The 20,654-nt window shown below is 40.0% G+C and overlaps 2 protein-coding genes across 2 annotated transcripts in view; both read left to right on the top strand.

The window, feature by feature from the left end:
* Positions 1-20,654, top strand: part of LOC308393841 (NACHT, LRR and PYD domains-containing protein 12-like) — a 317,425-nt gene that overhangs the window by 189,384 nt on the left and 107,387 nt on the right. The gene's annotated exons all lie outside the window — the stretch shown is intronic.
* LOC308394035 (protein NLRC3-like) lies at positions 13,308-16,202 on the top strand. Its single transcript, XM_080878151.1, has 3 exons — positions 13,308-13,402; positions 13,544-15,335; positions 15,957-16,202. The coding sequence occupies exons 1-3, from the start codon at positions 13,381-13,383 to the stop codon at positions 15,994-15,996; spliced, it is 1,854 nt and encodes a 617-aa protein (XP_080734277.1). The 5' UTR covers positions 13,308-13,380; the 3' UTR covers positions 15,997-16,202.

Below are 20,654 nucleotides of genomic sequence, written 5' to 3'. Positions count from 1 at the left end.
AAGCGGCCAAATGGGCCGAGGAGTGACACAACACGAAGTGTGGTGACCTTTCTTTTTGAAAGGTCAAGAGAGGGAATGTGGGAATAAAGAAAATACTTTACTGCTACAATATAGCCTTCATCATTAACATTGCATTAAAATGTTTATTAAAGCTACTGGCATTAGACTAAAACTTTTATTAAAGGTGCAGCTATAATCATTGTATACACACATTGCATATTGTGATCATGAAAGAGTTGATGCTCAGTCCCGATGATCTATTGTGTAAGTGACTTGGAGCAGCAGAAGGTTAAACCGCATACACGCTTACAAACACAAATGATTTAAACATGGGCCAGGCCGAGGGCCTGGAATTCATTTAGCTTCTAAATGCATTTGAGCTGCCTAGTAACAAGTGACAGAAGAAGAGTCAAGAAATTGTAAGTCCCCAGGAATCATCTGGAAGGTGAAACAAATTGTCATGTATGGAAGAATGTGACAGAAAGAGGAACGTCTCTGTCTGTTTTTATGCTGATATGGTGATGGTGTATATCTGACCCTGGGTGTGTTTAATAAAATTAAAAGTGTTGCTCACACACATAAAGAACATTGAGATCAAGTAAATTAAGATTAATTAAAGATTAAGTAAAGTTAATATAAAGGACAGAGCCCAGAACATGATATCTTGAACCAACTTTGAATAATTAAGGGAACAATAGATGCACACAGTAGATTATTGAGGTGTAGCAGAGAGAGGCGTTTTGTTTTCTATCCTTTACAGGAGAAGATTTCAGGACCACAGCGACCACATTGGTGGCGAGAATCCTGGAAGCCCCAGACCGCACGGAACCAACCAGAGAAAGGGGAACCAAAAGAAGCACAGAGCACAGAGAACCATAGTTCCAGAAAATGTGTTGTTTAGGAGATTAAAAGCTCGTTAGACACAGGTTAAATGTGAGCATAAAAGTAATGAAGAGTAATGAGAGGGACTTTAGGAACAGTTGCAGGATTTCTATGTTATGTAAATTGCCCAAACACAGTATTCAGGCCGGATATGCTCTACACGTTAAAGGGGGCAAAGAAACCAGGACTAAGTTTGGAAGATGAAATGGGCTAACTCTATGGAGGATGTTTCCAAAGATTGACAAAATAATCTAGGGCCTTTTACCAGAAAAGCTGATTGTATCTGTTTGGAGTTTACAGTGAGCACTGAGGGAAGTCAGGAGTGGGTTTAAACTGGGATTCTGGGTAAAAAAGGGGGTGTAGGAAGTAGATTTAGGACATTTCACATTTCACAGGTGCTGTCTTAGAGCTTGATTTATTTGTTGTGGATAGAAGTAATTATGACGGAATAATAAGGAAACATTGAAAACATACAACCCGTTGAGGGGACAGATAGGGTTGGGCAATTGAAAGGTTTCATTTTGTTTAGCATAATCTCTTTTGTTATATTTTAGCCTTTTAACATGCAGGTAAACTTAATGGGATAAATTAGGAATTATGTCGTGTTTCTTAGCAAACACGAAAAGGGGGAGAACTGTCATGTAATTAATATATTCTTAGTGCTTATTTTCTGATTATATAGTTTTATGTACTTTAATAATGAAGGTTAGTAAAGCAAGGCCACTTTTGACTCACAAACTAAGTGCTCAGCCAGACTGAAAAACAGGAAGTTAGTGTAGAAATATACAAGCATATTAATAAATACAGGAAGCCAGACAGAAAAGAGGAACTTGTACCATATAAGGAGTTGTTGAAACTGTGTGACGTGTAAAGTACCAAAATAACACCTATATAAGACACATTTTTAGATTCTAATGTTAGAGATCCTGCAACTGGCGAGACCTCTTCCCTCTGACCCCTCCCCAAACCCTCAAACCCTCCTACCCACCTCGACATACAAACTCTGTGTGGCTTCACGTGTTCTGTTGATGTTTACATGATCGAAATAACTTGAACACAAACAAAAACAAACAAAGAGGAAGACCGCACCGGAAGGAAAAAACTACAAGTCCCAGCATCCTCTGTGTTTAGGGAGCAGTAGTGAAAGTGAAAGTATTGAGCCTCCATTGAGAGGAGGAGGAAGGTGGAGCTGAGGCAGGTGAGTGTTAACATGAATATGTTTCTTCTTATGACATAAAATAATTCCACGCTGTTCGTGTCTGTGGGTGAAATGTGAGGCCGGTTGGCTCCTCTGAGCGCTGGTTTCCTGTAAGTAGAGAGGAAGTGAGTTTAGCTGAGCCTCCGTTTAGTGTGAGAGAGCAGGAGGAGAGTGAGAGCTGTGCTGAGGCAGGGTGAGTGTTAACACCGCTCTGACATTACTGTGTCTCTGTGGCGGGAACAACAGGCTCCGTCAGTGGAGGCAAAAATAATCAGACTTTGGTTTTTCAAAGGAAACAACTTTATGTCGGAAGTTCCCGCACACTCATTGGATAACGATGTGTCAATCTCGAGCTATTAGCCAATGAGCGTGCGGATTCACAGAAAGACCCGCCTTTATCACGGGACTTTAAAAACTACAATGGCGACAGAAACTCCGTGAGTGGAGTTCAGGGTGACGTTATGAAACTGTGACGTTTGAGCCACTTCCTGTTCTCAGTCCCAGCGTCCTGATCACCGAGGTTTCTGTTGCTCTGATATCTGATATTGATTATATTTCATTTCATTTATTTATTTATTTCACACGTGGTTCAACAGTGTTTTGTTTCCTACATACAGATCCTCCTTCCCATTAATATAACACTGCACCCATGGGTGAAAAGGAACAGGAAGAAGAAAAAATTCTTCTCAGCACCTGCCCCCTATCTGCAATGTAATTATTCTTACAAGAGGGCGCCAACAACCCAAAAATCCCTCTAACATGTATCTTTATGTAACAATGCAAAACTAAACAACAAATCAGGATAATCAGCAATATACAGCACTACTAAATGTCAATGACGATTTTTCCTTCCACATTTAGCCCAAATTACTTTCATGTTCTTCATATTGATTTATCCTTTTAAGTATGTAACACATTCTAAACAGGCTGTAGCATAAACATCAAACACAGCTGAAGCAGTTTTTCGATGGTTGGCTTCAAATGATCCGTCGGTTTGAAAAGTAAAAACAATTTAAAAAAAGGTGAAGCTGATGCAGGGTGAGTGTTAACACCAGGACTTTAGAGGGAAGAAGAGTCACAGCTCAGCATGTTGTTGACGGGTTGTTGTTCAGTCGGGGGAAGACATCTGAATCATTGCAGGGGGAATGGCTTTCACAACTTTAATGAATTTACTCTGAGTACATGATATGCCATAATTATCTATGAGTTTGTTATATGTTAACACATTTCCGTCATTGTCTAAAAGGTGTAAAACCGTCCAAATGCCATGATCCATCCAATCCTTATAAAAGATGGATTTTCTTTTATCGTATACATCTGTTGTTCCAAATCGAATTTGTATGTGGAGAAAAAATATGCTTGTGTATCATTTTCCAGTACTGGAGAACCTGTTTGTGAAAATTGGATAATTTAATTTGGAAATTTCAAAGTCGCACTTTATAAGAAATTCAATGCCACCCAGCTTCTCCAAAATTACTTTGGGGAAATAAAACCAAATACTGTTTGAATTATTTATGAAAGATTGCAACCATTTGAGTTTGATGGAACCATCATTGCTTCAAAATCAATCGCATTCAAACCTCCTTCTTCAAATGACTTCACTATATCATTCTTCCTAACATAATGTTGCTTGTTTCTCCAAATGTAATTGAAATTAATTTGATTTATATTATTGATTAGACTATTGGAAACATATAAACATTGTGATGGATAAATCAATCCAGAGATACCTTCTGTTTTAGTAAGCAAGACGCGTCCAAAGATGGAGAGGTGTCTTTGTAGCCTGTAATCTTTTTGATTTCTGGGTAATTTGCTCAAAATGTAGATTTTCTCTATTATTTGTGTTCTTTGACATTTTAATACCCAAATATTTAATGTCAGTTTTAACAGCTATGTTAAGAGAGCTACTAGGTCACAATCACGAATAGTTAATAATTTGCATTTTCTAATATTCAGGTACAAACCAGAAGCCTTTGAGAAAAGTGAAATTTCATTCATGTTCTATAAAAACTGACGATTCCTCGTCTAACATTAAAGCGTTTAGATGTTCCAAAAGGTAAAGAAGCAGAACTATTGAGTCAGAGTATAATAAAGAAATTAAATCTATGAAGTTTTGTTTACCAAAACCAAAATAGGGTAGAGCTTTTAAAATAAAAGGATGTTCGACCGTATCAAATGCCTTCTAAAAAAAGAATCACACCATCATCTTCAATTAAGTGATTAGAATCCAGTAGATCTACAACCAATCTAATATTATTGGTCGTAGATTATCGATTAGTCTTTTATCTTTACCAGGTTTGGGAATAAGGGAGATAAGACCCTGTTTCATTGTCGTTGCTAACATTTCATTACTAATGATTTCAGTAATAGTTTTGAAGAAAAATTCTTTTATTTCTTTCCAGAAGAATTTATAAAAGATTGCAGTCAAGCCATCCTGACCAGGAGCTTTGTCCATTTTCAGTTTGTTTAAGGCTTGATCTCAGTCATCCAGTGATATATCAGAATCACAAATTTCTCTGAATGCAGAATCGATTTTTGGAGTATAAGGTTCAATCTGATCACAAAAAGTTAATGAATCAGCAATTAAATATTTTGAGGAGAATAAATTTGAGTAAAATTTATGTTTTTCTTCCGCTACAGTCTTATGATTTGTGCATTCCTCCCCATTTATGATTAATGTATTAATAGATTTCTTTTCTTGCCTCCGTTTCTCCAAATTGTAGAAATATGAAGCACTTTTTCAGCTTCTTCTATCCATTTTGCACGAGCTCTAATGTAAGCTCCATGAGCCTTTTTCTTGTATAGATCATCTAATTGAGTAAAGACAACAGGGATTTCTTATCAGCCTCTGACATAAAATGTCTATTACAATAGTTATTTATATCGTAAAGTAATTTACTTTCAAATTCCTTCTGTTGTCTACTTTTCATTTTACTAAACGTAATTGAAAATTCTCTAACTTTAAATGAAAAAATTCCCATCTATGTATGTAATTGCCAATTGTTACGTTGTTGTAAATGTTATGGAGGAGCTCTTTAACTATCTTAACATACCCGTCATCAATTAATAGATCTGCATTTAATTTCCAGTAATCTTTTTTAAACTGCGTTTTATTTTCAGGGTTAAGTTTAAAAGTAATAATACTGTGATCTGTCAACGGGGCTGCTGAGATGGAAACATGTGAAACATCTATATAGTAAAGTCGACCCAACCACAGTATGGAACGCCAGGAGTGCCATAATGAATTAATTAAATGCACCATTGAATAATAAATTAAATGTGACAATAATTAATTAAAATTTGAAATAATTAATTAAAATGGGAAATAAATAATTAAATAAACATTTTTTGACACATTTAATTAATTAATTAATTATTTCACGTTTTAATTAATTATTGCCACATTTAAATAATTATTTAATGGTGTATTTAATTAATTCATTTTGGCACAGTTGACTCCTTCAGGTCTCACCATAAATTTATTTTATGTGTCAACCTCACCCATCAAACCCAGGGGGCGGGGTTAATGCTGATCGAGTCAGAACCATTGCTTTGGCCTGGTGGCCATTGTTTTTAGAAGGCGTTACTGCACACCAACAACTGCCATGTGGAAACTAACAGAACTGAACTTTGAAAAACCCTGTTTGTGTTTGTGTGTGGGATGGACTCAAGCGCAGACAAGGCAGCTAGAATACAGTTCCGTTTTTTACTATACAACACCAGGTGCAAATATATACAAGTGAGATGGCAGGGGGAATCCAGGGCACAGGGAAATCCGGGAAAGGAGCTCTTCACACACGAGGGACTTCATAAAAAACACAGCACACCAAGGGTTCCAGGGAAACGGAATTCCTGTTTACAGACAACAAGTGATTAATCCAAAGGGTCAGCGATACGAAAAGGCAACAAGAGACTAGTACTCCGGAGCTTACTACCGAGGTTACTCAATAGTCCAGCGACGAGATGTTTCCAGCCTCTGCCTTAAGTAGTGGATGAGTTTAGGCAATGAGCCACAGATGTGTGATTAACTTCAGGTGCAAGGGCCAGGGGCGGGAGCCCGCAATGAGCTCCGCCCTGGCGAGACACAGCTAGCGTGAGAGAGGTAGATGTAAACAAGAAACATATGTAGCCAACCTGAGTCAGCCGGGCAGACACGGGGACCATGACAGTTTGTGTCTCACCAAATACCGTTTTAATATTTTTTAGCCGAGAATGTAGCGGTTTAATCTTCAGATGTCTGGTCGGTTTGTCAAGATACAGCTTTTTTGCAAAAGTGCTTCGATGATTTCGGAGATGTCTGCCCAGCCCAGTCTCACGGCAAAGCGTGGGACAGACCCGCTCGCCTCGCAAGCAATCGAGCTGCTATTACCACCGACAAAGCGCAGGCCGGTACACAGCTGTAATAACCCCCGCTGCACACTGACTTCATTTACAGAGGTTATATTTATCGTGTTTTTATTTCCTGATGTTCGTATGTGTCATACGTGTTCCAGTCACCAATTCTGAATTATAACTAACATTAAAAACATGTTTAAGGAGGAGAGAGAGCAAAAAGATTCGATTAACATCTGATGTTTGGGTTTTTGTTCAATAATCAGCGTGACCTGATAAACGCATAAAAGAAATAACGTTGGTGTTTCCGTCATGTAGTAACTGTTAGGTTTAACTGTACAAAGGTGGTTCGACACTATGAAACACACACAGACTTCATGATGTTCGCCTCATTTTTTTATTGTGAATATTAATCATGAGGGTAAACGGCCCTGTACACCACGGAGCGAGGTCAGCATGTCCACGATATCTTCAGCTCTCTGAGTTAACCCATCAAACTAATCTAACGCTCATCTATGAATAATTCACGGCTCATATCAATATTATTTTACAGAAAATCATCCTTATTACTGCCAACTATTCCAGATACCATCAAATGTTAAAGGAAAATATCAGGATGAGTGTCTGTGAGCTGAGAAGGACGTGAAGCGAGCAGTTTATCCCAGAGCTGAAGCTGCTCTGTGTGCAGAGATGAGCTCAGATTCCTGCTGTGATTGATCAACAGTCACAGAAATGTAGACTTGTAGTTATTACTGCAGTATGGTCACAGCAGATACTGATAAACATGTATTATGAGGATGGATGATCAAGTTTCTCACTCTCTCCTTTAAATCTCAGTTTTTTCTTCTTCACAGTTTATCTGTTAATTTATTAATGAATAACACTGAAAGAGTTTCTGTTATATTTCCCCTTGAACATCAGCTTATTAGGGCGGCATTAGGAAATAGCCCCCCTCCAAAGAATGAATAAATGAATGATGATAATAATAAAATGATTAAAAAGCAGAGCTCAGAGTGGTAGAATGGTCAAACATGGATCCACGGGTGGTTCAACTGCATTTGGTGACGTGACTAAAGCAAATCTTTCAAATAATCCCACCATCAACGGGATGTTGTCTCCTTTACTACGGTTACTTTACTTGGTCACCGTGTGAATTTCTTTGAAATGAACCAAATTCTTTTATTTGTCGGTTGTTGCATATTTAACCTCTACAGTCAGGAAAGGAGGAGATGAGGCCTCAACAATGTTGGGTTGTAGCTGTGCTTCAGGTTAGAGTGAGTGTCCATGGAATAAATGTAAGTCAGTGAACTGGAAACATGACTGTGTTCAAACTTTGTTTCCTTTTTATAATGAGTCTAATCAAAGGTGGACAGAAGTATCTCCACTGTGACTTTTCTGTGTCACCATCAGAGCTTCTGCACAGTGTTTCTGGGGCAGATAACATTGCAGCATTATGGAGACATTATGGAGACAAAAAGAAAAGCGTCTGGATTTCTTTAAGTTAAACTTAAAGAAATCCAGACGCTTTTCTTGGACTGTTCAGTGTTGAGTCTCATTCACACACTCCCTCAGACTCTTCACACACACTGATTTGCTGACATAAACACACTCCTGTGTGCTTCACACACACACTGAGGACCATCTACAGACTGTGAGCTCCGTCTTCTTTGTCTTTGGAGCCGAACTCTGACAAAGTTAGGAACAAAACTTTCTCCAGCGTGTGAACTTTCCTCCTAGACTCAGTCTGAGCAGTCAGACCACATATTTCTAAAGCAGCACATGAAGGTGTGGCTCACACACACACAGGTGAAGGAAACAGCTGCAGTATTAAAAACTGCTTCACTGTCTACAAATATATGAACTGAATGTTTCTTTCAGGCTGTAAAAACCTTATTTATCCTCCATTACAGTCCTGCATTCAGAGCATTACTTCTGTTATATTAGTACATGTATTTTATTCTGATGAACACATGAAACTCTGAGCTGGATTGAATCCATTGAATCAGAGTCCAGGACTCAGACTAAACACACTGAATGTGTCCTGAGCTCGGCCGCTGTTCCACAGTAACTGCTGTCAGAGTCACTGTTACTGAGTTAGCTTAGCTAGCAGAGCAGCTAGCAGTTAGAGTATGAACTCTGTAAGCAGTCAGCTCGGTCCTGGACATGGTTACTGACATAAAGCTGCTCTCTGCAGCCATGTTTGACCTGCTGCTTTGTAGGACTACAGTAATGGAGGATTTGGAGGCTGAACTGGGCTCTGTGACACTTTTTGTAGTGAACTGATGAAAGCTGCGTCTCAGATGGATGTTAGTCCAACACATCAGACACGACCTCTGCAGCTCTCAGTTGATGTGCACATGAATGATTTGTGTTTCCTCTGCAGGTGAAGGTAGAAAGCGTGTGTGAGCTGATGTGAACTGAGCAGCATGGATCAGTGTGAGGACAGAGAGGAGGGAGTCCCTCCCTCTAAAAGCACTCTGTGTGGGGAACATGAGAGCCAGACCAAAGCTCAGAGGTGAGATGACCATCTCTAACTGTCCATGACTCTTCTCCATGTCACAGCTCAGCACTCACATCACTGCTCCATCATTATTCACACTCATACCTCTGTGTGTGTTGTTTTAAAGCCCAGAGCTGTGGGGCGTACCAGGCTCAGCTGGACATAACCCTGAAACTAATCCAGAGCCTGGACCTGAACCCAGCTGTGTTTCCTTAAAGAGCAACGAGTCGAAGGATGTTGCTGTATGCTTTAAAGGCTGTTCTTCTGCTGCTGAGAGGTAATGTGTGTCTAGATGTTGTTCCTGACTCTGTATTTCTGAATAAATCCTCATGTTTAATATCAGCTCAGCTCTTTTTCACACACATTTCTATGTTGGTATGTGAAGTGGTGTGTGTTGGAGTGTTTCCACAAACACAGCAGTCAGAGTGGAAAGAGTGGATGTTGTAGGAGGTGTTTGTGTAGTGAAGAGGCTGAGTGTCTGTAGGACTCCAGCTGCTCCAGCAGGTGTCTCCTTTGTGCTTTGCTTCAAACACAGTGTAGGGAGGAGCTTCCACTCAGGTGTTTCAGGTGTTGCTGGATGGAGGAGGACAAATAGTTTTTCCCTTCAGTGACACTTCAGCAGCTCAATGTTCTGGGAGATGTTTGTCTTTATGAAGGTTTATGGATTCTTGTTCTTACTTTGGTTAAACTGAGCAATACATTTTCCATCTAACATTTAAAGTAAATTTCCAGGTGAATAAAAGATCTGCAGCTGCAGCCTCTGTGATGTTTCACAGTCTGAAAGTAACAAATTCAACCAGAGTTCAAACAAAGGCTTAATATACGTGTGTGTTTGATATAATGCCAACAAGTACAAATAGGTGTTCTTACAGGTCTTAATCACAGAGGTCTGATAAGTCTGGTGACTTTCACACTCAGCAGTTTTGCTGCCTTTTATTTTATATTGGCCTTTTTAAAGCCCTTCAAAGTCTCCCACATTCATACAGAGCTTTTAACACCAAACTCCTTTACAGTCCTTCTCCTCTCACACACGATCACACGACTGATTTGTCTGCAGCAGCTGTGTTACTGCTAGTATTTTATTATGTGTGTAATCTCCTCATATTGTTCCTGTGGTTTAGTTTGACTTCCTTCTGCAAACTCAGCTGCTCTGTTGCTGATACACGTCTCCATGAATATGATTGATCAGATGCTGCCAACACCATGTGTTTCATGTGAGCGCTCAGCTGAAACCCTGGGTTGACTTATCGAGTTAATAACAAGCTTCACGTGACTGTGAATGCTAAAGTGAATCCAGATAAAGGAAAGAGACCCTGCTAATGTTGGACTCACTTCTTAGTGTAGATCCCAGGAGGAAGTTCAACATAGCCATTCTTTGTGCTAGCTCGACCAAACCTGAGAGCACAGTGCAGGATAATGATCATCATCTGTCTCTGTCAAGGACATTTAAAATCCACAAATAACAAACATAATTATATTTGATCATTAAAAATGATGATTAAACAAAGTGTCAAACATACTTAAGTAGAAGGACTGATGTTTGTGTTAAAATACCCTCTTAAAGCTGAAATAATGATTCAGCTTCTTTACTCAAGTAAAGGTAAAAGAGTCCAGGCTCTGAAATGTACTCACAGTATTAAAGTAAAAACGCCATCTTTGAAGGAAATTTCTGCCAGTTTTTGTGTAAAGTTACCTGAATTTCTACCTCCAACATTAATATGAGAAAATTATCTGAACTTTTATTCTAATGAATTTAATCAGCTTGAACATTTTGTAGCACAAAAGTAGAAAAAACCCAAAGGGAATCAAAAATAGCTCCGTTTGCTGTTGCCTGCATTGTAGATGGGCGGCTTTGCCTCAACACCTAAACAGGAAAATGAGTTTAGTCAAGTATTAAAGTGGGATTGAAGAGGTGAGGAAACCAGAGATCAGGTGTTGTGGTGCAGCATTAAGATAAGATGGGGCCTGATTATTTAAGACCTTGTATGTGAGGAGCAGGATTTTGAATTCTGGATTTAACAGGAAGCCAATGAAGGGAAGCCAAAACAGGAGAAATCTGCTCTCTCTTTCTAGTCCCTGTCAGGACTCTTGCTGCAGCATTTTGGATCAGCTGAAGGCTTTTCACTGAGTTTTTAGGACATCCTGATAATAATGAATTACAGTCGTCCTGTCTGGAAGTAATAAATGCATGAACTAGTTTTTCAGCGTCACTCTTTTTAGCATTTTTTAACAACAAGCTTCTGTCTATTAGGGCTCTTGTCTCGCCGACTGCTGCCTCAGATCCGAGTCTTTCTCCTGTGTGCTCAGCTGTCTTAGAGCAGTTTGATCCCGTCTCCCTTAATGACTTGACTGCGGTAGTTCGTAACCTAAGATCATCACACTGCCCCTCTGATTGTCGCCCCCCAACTACTCTTTCAAGGATTGTCAGGTTGGAGATTGGCCTATAATTAGCTAAGACAGCTGGGTCTAGGGATGCTTTTTAAGTAAAGGTTTAACTACAGCCAGCTAGGGATGGGTACCGTTTAGATTTGAAAACCTGCTAAATCAGAATCAGTTGCTGATGATGGCTTTTTTCTTTTCCATCAATCACGTATAATCTTAACTCAAAGTGAACATAGACTTGATTGCTCAGATCAGCCAATTCAAAATGCTAATTCAATCAACTCTGAGTTCATGGCTAGACTCAGTTTGTTGGCCCTGCACCTTAAAACTATTCCCTGTTTGTCCCTCGTGTTTTTTGGATATTGTTTTCACATCTTATGTCACGGCTAGCGGGGCGAGCCATGTTGAATTTAATAAAGGACCCAAGATGCAGACACTGCTGTGAAGTGAGTGAGCTTTATTGAAACGGTGAAGTGCAGTGGAGATGGCCTGTGCAGAAGCTAAGATAACCTCTACTGAAAAACTAAAAAACTAACCTGAAACCTTAAACGGAGACACGGGGAGACAACACAGACGAACCAGCAACAAGCAGGAGAAAACAAAGGGCTCATATACACAAAAGAGCCATCAGGGAATGAGAAAAGGGAGACACAGCAGGATTAATTGGACATAACCAGACAAGGGGAAGCAAAAGTAGACACACTAACATAGGACATGGCACTGTCAAAATAAAACAGGAAGTGAACACAGAGACACAATACTAACACAGTACAGAGGGAACACAGAAACCAAAACCTCAGAACTAGAAAATCTTAATCAGAATGAAATTGTAACAAAAGACAATAACAATCAAAACAAAACCACTGAGTCCACAGACTCGGGACATACATCGGCTCAAACTGTGGTCATAAATATTTTGTACTTGTAAATCAGACTGTGTAGTTGTGAACTGAGTTTTGTAACATTGTGAAACAAAATATCTGGAAAGTTTATGTTTTTGCGTTCATTGATTTGTGTGTGTAAAAATGTAAAAATGTAATAAATGTAAGAAACATTAGAACTACTTTTGCTGACACAAAGTTTGGCGAGCACTGCAAGTTGTCCCTTTAAACCAGTCACTGATATAAAGAGAGCACCTTGTTCCAGGGCATCTGAGCATGGAGGGAAAGCTTTATGCAGGAGATGGTAAGAGCTGTTGGGACTAAAGAAACTGAGCAGAAAACTACAGACATCTGGAAACTGAGTTGTTAATTCTCAGTGGGATCAGCAGGACTAGCAAAGCTCCACCATGACAGTCATCTGATTGACTGAACCCATCCAAACATCACTTCATGGACCTTTAGCTTGTGTCTGTGTGTGGACAGACATAACATGAGCTAATTATACATTACTCCTCCACAGAGTGGACCAGCAGAGAGCAGAGGTTTCCACTGGTCAGTCTGCACAGCAACATCAAACACACCTGGACTCTGTGGTTATGGTTTGTAGTACTACGTTTACATTTGTTCTTTTCAGTCACCTCTATGCTGCACTTTGTGGACCAGAGGATTGTCAGTGTGTCCAACATAAATCAGAGTTTGGGCTCCATGATGTCAGTCAGATTGGGGTGACTGTAGCTCAGCAGGGGAGCAGGTCAGCTACTAGTCAGAAGGTTTGTGAATCAAACCCTGGCTGGCAAATGTACTGGGTAACGTACTAAACCCAAGCTGCCCTCTGATGCATCCATCAGAGTGTGAAAGAAAGTATTTAAGCATAGAACAATGTGCTTGGTTGAATGAGGCATGTTGTATAAATGCTTTGTGTGCACAGAGTATCAAAGAGAGCTATATAAGAACCAGTCCATTTACCACTGGGTAATTCATATAGTCTTCTTTTCCAGCGGCTGGAGGACAACATCACCATGTTTGTGAAGAACGAGCTGAAGAAGATCCAGAAGCTTCTGAGTCCAGATCACCCAGAAACTTTAAAGAGCCAGATGGAGGATGAGGAGATGTTTGAAGGAGAAGATGAAGATGAAAGAAAGAGCTGCAGAGAAGCATTTCTGAAGATCACACTCCACTTCTTGAGGAGACTTAAGCAGCATGAGATGGCTGACCATCTGCAGAGCAGTAAGAGAATTTCTCTAAAGACTGAATATTGATCTTTCCTAATAGCTCAAGAAATGGACCAATAGACATTCATCCTTTCAGGGTACTGAAAGGCTATGATATTTATTATATAATATTTGTTTCTGAATTTCTTACCTTCAGAAATATTTGCTCCACTCTGTAAACGAGAACTTAAAGCCCAACTGAAGAAGAAGTTCCAGTGTGTGTTTGAGGGCATCGCTAAAGCAGGAAGCCCAACCCTCCTGAATCAGATCTACACAGAGCTCTACATCACAGAGGGAGGGACTGCAGAGGTCAATGAGAAACATGAGGTCAGACAGATTGAAACAGCATCCAGGAAACCAGACAGACCAGAAACAACAATCAGACAAGAAGACATCTTTAAAGCCTCACCAGGAAGAGACGAACCAATCAGAACAGTGCTGACAAAGGGAGTGGCTGGCATTGGGAAAACAGTCTTAACACAGAAATACAGCCTGGACTGGGCTGAAGACAAAGCCAACCAGGACATCCAGTTCATATTTCCATTCACTTTCAGAGAGCTGAATGTGCTGAAAGAGGAAAAGTTCAGCTTGGTGGAACTTGTTCATCACTTCTTTAATCAAACTAACGAATCAGGAATCTGCAGGCTTGAAGACTTCCAGGTTGTGTTCATACTTGATGGTCTGGATGAGTGTCGACTTAATTTGGACTTCAACAAAACTAAAATCCTGACTGAAACCAGAAAGTCCACCTCATTGGATGAGCTGCTGACAAACCTCATCAGAGGGAACCTGCTCCCTTCTGCTCGCCTTTGGATAACAACACGACCTGCAGCAGCCAATCAGATCCCTCCTCAGTGTGTCGACATGGTGACAGAGGTCAGAGGGTTCACTGACCCACAGAAGGAGGAGTACTTCAGGAAGAGATTCAGAGATGAGGAGCAGGCCAGCAGGATCATCTCCCACATCAAGAAAGCTCGAAGCCTCCACATCATGTGTCACATCCCAGTCTTCTGCTGGATCACTGCTACAGTTCTGGAGGATGTGCTGAAAACCAGAGAGGGAGGACAGCTGCCCAAGACCCTGACTGAGATGTACATCCACTTCCTGGTGGTTCAGGCCAAAGTGAAGAGGATCAAATATGATGGAGGAGCTGAGACAGATCCACACTGGAGTTCAGAGAGCAGGAAGATGATTGAGTCACTGGGAAAACTGGCTTTTGATCAGCTGCAGAAAGGAAACCTGATCTTCTATGAACCAGACCTGACAGAGTGTGGCATCGATATCAGAGCAGCCTCAGTGTACTCAGGAGTGTTCACACAGATCTTTAAAGAGGAGAAACAACTGTACCAGAACAAGGTGTTCTGCTTTGTTCATCTCAGTGTTCAGGAGTTTCTGGCTGCTCTTCATGTCCACCTGACCTTCATCAACTCTGGACTCAATCTGCTGGAAGAGCAAGAAACAACTTGGAAGGTGTTTCAAACAAGAAAATCTTCAGAGAAATACTTCTACCAGTGTGCTGTGGACAAGGCCTTACAGAGCCCCAATGGACACCTGGACTTGTTCCTTCGTTTTCTCTTGGGTCTGAAGACTAATCAAACTCGTTTGCAAGGCCTGATGACACAAACAGGAAGTAGCTCAAAGAGCAATCAAGAAGCAGTTCAGTACATCAAGAAGAAGCTCAGTGAGAATCTGTCTGCAGAGAAAAGCATCAATCTGTTTCACTGTCTGAATGAACTGAATGATCGTTCTCTACTGGAGGAGATCCAACAGTCCCTGAGTTCAGGACGTCTCTCCACAGATAAACTGTCTCCTGCTCAGTGGTCAGCTCTGGTCTTCATCTTACTGTCATCAGAAAAAGATCTGGACGTGTTTGACCTGAAGAAATACTTTGCTTCAGAGGAGGCTCTTCTGAGGCTGCTGCCAGTGGTCAAAGTCTCTAAAAAAGTTCTGTAAGTTATAAAGTTTTTATTATTTAATTTGGTTGGTATGTTATGGAAAACACACTGCCATCAACTTCTGTTTTGTTTTTGTCAAAATCACTGTAATATAATCACTGTACCTTTATATACACGTGACTTGTATTAATGCTGCTGCCCTCTTGTGGCTAAAGTGTAATTATGTTCTTGTTATTAGGGAGGATTTGAGAGTAACATGTCAAGTGAGTCAGCACCTTCGCTTTAGCTTAAAAATCCAAATTCTTACGTCATCAGTTATAGTTGCATGTATTCATTATCATAACTTAACCTTTAATATTGATGTCTTAAAATTATTTTGAGTAAACTAATGTTAAGGTTCAAATATTGGGGAAGGAGAGTACAAACAACCATGGTCCAGAACTTGGTCAAACAATTGATTTTAATGAAATACACGCGTGGGAAGACCAGCTCCGTTCGCAGACCGGGCTGATCTCCGACTTAATCAAAGCATAAACAGATATTTTATACCATCAGGGCTTGAATTTAATGACGCCCCCTCATACGTCACAAACAGAATATATGCATACGTCAAATCAAAACCACAATGACTTTTAACACAGTTTAAAAGAACATTATCTCCTATCTTCATGGCAGGTACTTCCTGTCACTGCCGGATGCTCGCTTATCATCGTGACACATCAGCAGCAGTTCTGCGACAAACTGCTCTTTTGCAACCCCGAGCAAAACATGATTAAACTTCCACCTATAAATGATTCTCTTTAACTAAGTGTGTGTCTCGTCCTTAAAGGCTCCTCAAAATAACCTGCACTTAGACTCTGCTTTCGGTTTCAGTTCTGCAAAAGGCACACTCTTCAAACCTGCAACTTCCTGTCAGCCTGCAACTTAGTCTTTCTGAAAGACACACACTGTTTAAACATCTGAATGCAATATCAATTCTGTAGATTATATTATTAATGCAATGGTAATGATGATGATTATTAACCATAGCAGCAAAATATCTCTCCAATCTCAATACTCCCTCTTTCGACCTCTGGAACACCAGAGGTCACAATACATTGTGTTGGGTCACTCCTCGGCCCACTCAGCTGCTTCCATGTCCATCCATGGCATCATGGACATCGGGGTCACCACTCCCGCTCTGACCCTCTCTAGCCGTCCTCTGGCTCAGCAAATCAGACAACCTCATGTCATCTAAGTGGTCCAGTAATAAACACCAGCTCCCCCTCGAGAACACTCCATGCGTAAGATTAGGTTTTTTCTGCGTCCCTCTCTTGTGGTCCATCATGCCTCGGGCCTCCAGCATCCTCACCCCCCTGTGGTCACCGAGATCTTCTGCAAAGCAAACCAAACACCTTTTCCTGCACCTCCCTAACTTATCATCTTTGGGACTCTTTAATCAAAAGCCTGATCCTAATTATCTTCTTGACTTATTGACTTGTATTTATATATATTCTTCAACGTTACTCATCATTTTAAAACTCTTAAAACGCTGCTTTCACGTCCCTGCATGCGTTTCCTGTCGCTTGCCTTATCTAATCATCAACATCCTGTACACAGAACTCTCGCTGCTGCAAGGCCTCCACTCTGACCTAGAATCTCCTTTCACAAGAAAATCATTATAAGCGCCTATTCTACTAAAAGATCCAAAAAAAAAACAACCACTTTAATCAATTAAGTTTAAACATATAAGCAATTACTCCTGCATACATTTTATCACAGCTAAACGCTGCCTTGAAACAACTCCTGTGTGTTAACACTAACTTCATTTTAAAACTCACATTTCCTATGTTATAGCCTGTTTTTGGTACAGCCTTTTTATTTCATCTTGCTCCTTTGATGTAACAATACCTTCTCATTCTAGTTTATCAGACTTAACCAAAATATATGCTTTCCTTCCTTTGGTCCTTCTCTAAAGCAAGAAACTCCTATTCAGTTCCTCTTTTCTGTCACTTGTTACAGGGCCAGCTCAAGTTCAGTTAAACGCTAAATTAATTTGAGGCCTTTTGCCTGGAATCAATACTGTCATGTGTGTTTATGGACTCTGTGTCTGTAAGCGTGTGCAATCCTTCAATAACTCATATCATCCTCACAGTAGATTGGCTAATCATAGCGCTAGCCAAAGGCTCGTGACCCACAAGAGACGAATTGAGCCACAACTCCCTTAAAGGCACAAAATGCAATATGTGTATAAAAAATCATTTCTACGTATAAGCTCTCCCCTTTATCCTAAAAATAAATCTATGTAATATCTGTATGTGTGTCTTCTATTCATTAATGTAATTGTCAGTTATTTTCTCTCTTTATTTTACCTTCTTCTTGTTTACCTCTTTGTTTGTGACGTGGACATCCCTAAACCATCCTGAGTTCCGGCTTCAATTTCAACCCAATTGTACCCTCTATTCTCGCAGTCGAACTCGTCTGGGCTTCACCTTCCCACTGGCCCCTGTGCCCTTCTCTTAGTGTCCTTTGTTGTCTTGTGATCCCCAGCAAACACAGTCTGTTTCTTCTCTGTTTCTTCTCCGTTGCTCTTTTCAGTATTTTTCTTTTAGATTAAATCCCAGCCTGGCAAAATATCCCATTCAGTGTCTTTAAACAGTTATGTCACACTGTTCTTACCAGCCTGCAGTTCACCGTGCATTTTCCATCACGTGCTTTTCTTCCATGCTGCTGCTGGTATCGTCAGTGTAGTTTCAGTTGCACTGTCTTTTGCCTGCTGTTAATTCTTGAAGTCCACGATGTTCTGTCGGTCTTCATCAGGAGATTAACTGTCCTATGAGCTTCTTCTCAGGATCGGGACAAGTGGGAGGTCAAGCTGTAAAATTTTAAGCCAAAATCTGGCCTGTTTTCCTCCCAATTCTGTTAATCAATGGTTTTGTACTCAAGATTCTAGGTTGAAAGAAGTCCACCTGTATTGACACACTAAAGCATACAATTAATATCCTTTTCATTTCTTTTCTTAAAACCTCCATTTGCTTCATCTGCCTGGAGTTTAACTCGTATGTTTCTCTCTCTGTGTGCTCACTTGTCACAGTCAGTTCCTTTTATGGGCATGCAAAGTTCCTGTCACACACACCATTTCCTGTCAACCTTGCAGCTGCTCAGAACCATATTTTCTGTTTCTATCTCTCCTGTTTTGTTTTTTTTACAGGCTAATAAAACTCTTGTTTTACTAAGTCTTGATCTAAAACAATTCACCCTTATTTCACGCACACACTTCTAAATATACTAAATTCTTTGCGTTTGTCAGATCGTCTCACACACACACCGCCTTTTCTCTCACACTTCCACTTCTGCACTCACTCTACTATCAACTTTCATAGTGTTATTATTATTTATTATTTTGTACAAATCACACCCAATCACTCAAAGCCTGCTACTCACAGCATTCACACACTTAAACTGTGACAAGAGTTGAGGAATATACTCACAACACGCTTTCCTAAGAGTATTTCAGACATGCCTTTCATAATCAGAAAGAGCAAGTCAAAGAAAACAATTGAAACCTCTATTAATTCTCACAGCACACACATAGAATAGAAAAAATAAAACACACCAGCATTTATTGCTGATGAGAGGTTACTCCTAAAAGTAATATGTTAGTCTTAAATATATACAGTGCACTCACTATATTTATATATCAAAACTCAGTCAATTACTATACATCCACTACGGCAACTCAAAACTTTATTTATAGCCCTCTAATGAACATAAATGGCGTCTTAAACACACACTCAACAATGTTTGCAGCAGTATTTGTAAAACCAACTGTGGTTTAAACAGTTCACTGCTGACTAATTTGCATTTTCATACTCACACACACACAGTCTAAAAATAGCTCCAGCACTGCCTCAGACTCCTTTCACACAGAGATCTCTTATTTTATATTACAAAGACGTCTTATATTTACAACCACTGTCACATCTGTCAGCTTTAGCGCCTAAACAATTTCGACAAATTTAAGTTAACGGTCCAACCGATAAAGTCCAACTTTTTTGTGATCAATTAACCAGTATCTGTCCAACAGTTTCTGGCCTCATCTCTAAAATCCCTAACTCAATTTAAAAGCGTCAACCAACCCAAACTTTGCCTGAAGCTCTATTTTTGGCATTTCACAGCCAAGGCTTACCCCGAAGTTTTAAGTTAAAGTTACACGCCCGAAGTCCAACTTCTGCTGGCCAAAAAAGCGCAGACTACCGTTCCAAACGGTAAGGAGACTCTAACTCCTAGTTATTCTGGAGTGCCCCAAGCTCCACAGTGACCAACTGACTATCCCTCTTCGAGGACAATGCCTAAGCGTCCTTGGCATTGGCAAGCGTTACCTCTGAGCACTGCGCTTCCTATCAGTCCAACTGACGTTCTTGAATAATTTATAATACTTTGGAACAACAGTAAAACAGCCAAAAAAGTGTAAGACTGAAGCAGGTCCAACCTTATAACCAATACGGGCTCCACCCCAAACAATAACCAAATTCCCTAATATACTAAAATCACTCAGCAGTCCAACTGCTTTCCACGGTCCAACCGTATTAAATCCTTTAGCGGTCCAACCGCATTCAATCATTTTTAGCAGTCCAACTGCATTCAATCCTCAGTACTGTCATGAGATTCTCATCAAAATCAAAGCAGACATTCCCCAGTAATTTCAGTGAGTAGACTTTAATTTGTAATGTCCAATTTGGCACACTTTGGAAATAATTCAACAGGTAGTGCCTTACCTTTGGATAAGCGGCTTAGAACAACAATGAGAAAAAGAGAGCTGATTATTAGCTCATCAAAACACAAAACAAAATCACAATGAATTATCGGTTAATTTCATTTAAAATAATTCATTAAGTATTTATGTACAATTCAAATTAGTTAATTACATATTTTGTTGGTTTGTTTTCTATTTTAATTATTTTACTGACACATTTAATGAATTATTTAATGATGTATTTATTTAATTCACGTTGCTACTCCTGGCCCTGCATCGCTGTTCATAAATACATTTTATTTGTCAGCTTCACCCATCAAAGTCAGGGGGCGGGGTTAATGCTGATCAAGTCAACACCATTGCTTTGGTCTGGTGGGCGTTCTTTTAGTGGGCTTTTCTCAATACTAAGTAGGCCTACACACCAGGGTTTGGACATGTGTGGACCCAAACTATACTTTTACCCTTTTTTGTGTGTCACCAAATACACTTTAATATTTTCTAGACAAGAATGTAGTGGCGTAATCTTTAAGCTCTTTTGGCTCCAAACAGAAGTGACAGACTTGAGCAGGGTTCATTTAAAGGCTGACAGAAGTGGAGTGGTGACGGGGAGATGTTTGACAGGACAGTGTTTCAGCCTC

Source organism: Rhamphochromis sp. 'chilingali' (genome assembly GCF_963969265.1).
Source record: "Rhamphochromis sp. 'chilingali' genome assembly, chromosome: 1".
In the NCBI taxonomy this organism is placed as follows: domain Eukaryota; kingdom Metazoa; phylum Chordata; class Actinopteri; order Cichliformes; family Cichlidae; genus Rhamphochromis; species Rhamphochromis sp. 'chilingali'.
This window is presented reverse-complemented; position numbering and strand designations above follow the sequence as displayed.

Excerpts from the sequence above, each read along its gene's own strand:
- LOC308394035 (XM_080878151.1), top strand. The coding sequence starts at position 13,381 with ATGGCTGACCATCTGCAGAGCA. Across the intron at positions 13,403-13,543 it reads GGCTGACCATCTGCAGAGCA|AAATATTTGCTCCACTCTGT; the intron begins GTAAGAGAATTT and ends TCTTACCTTCAG. Across the intron at positions 15,336-15,956 it reads AAAGTCTCTAAAAAAGTTCT|GTACTTCCTGTCACTGCCGG; the intron begins GTAAGTTATAAA and ends TCTTCATGGCAG.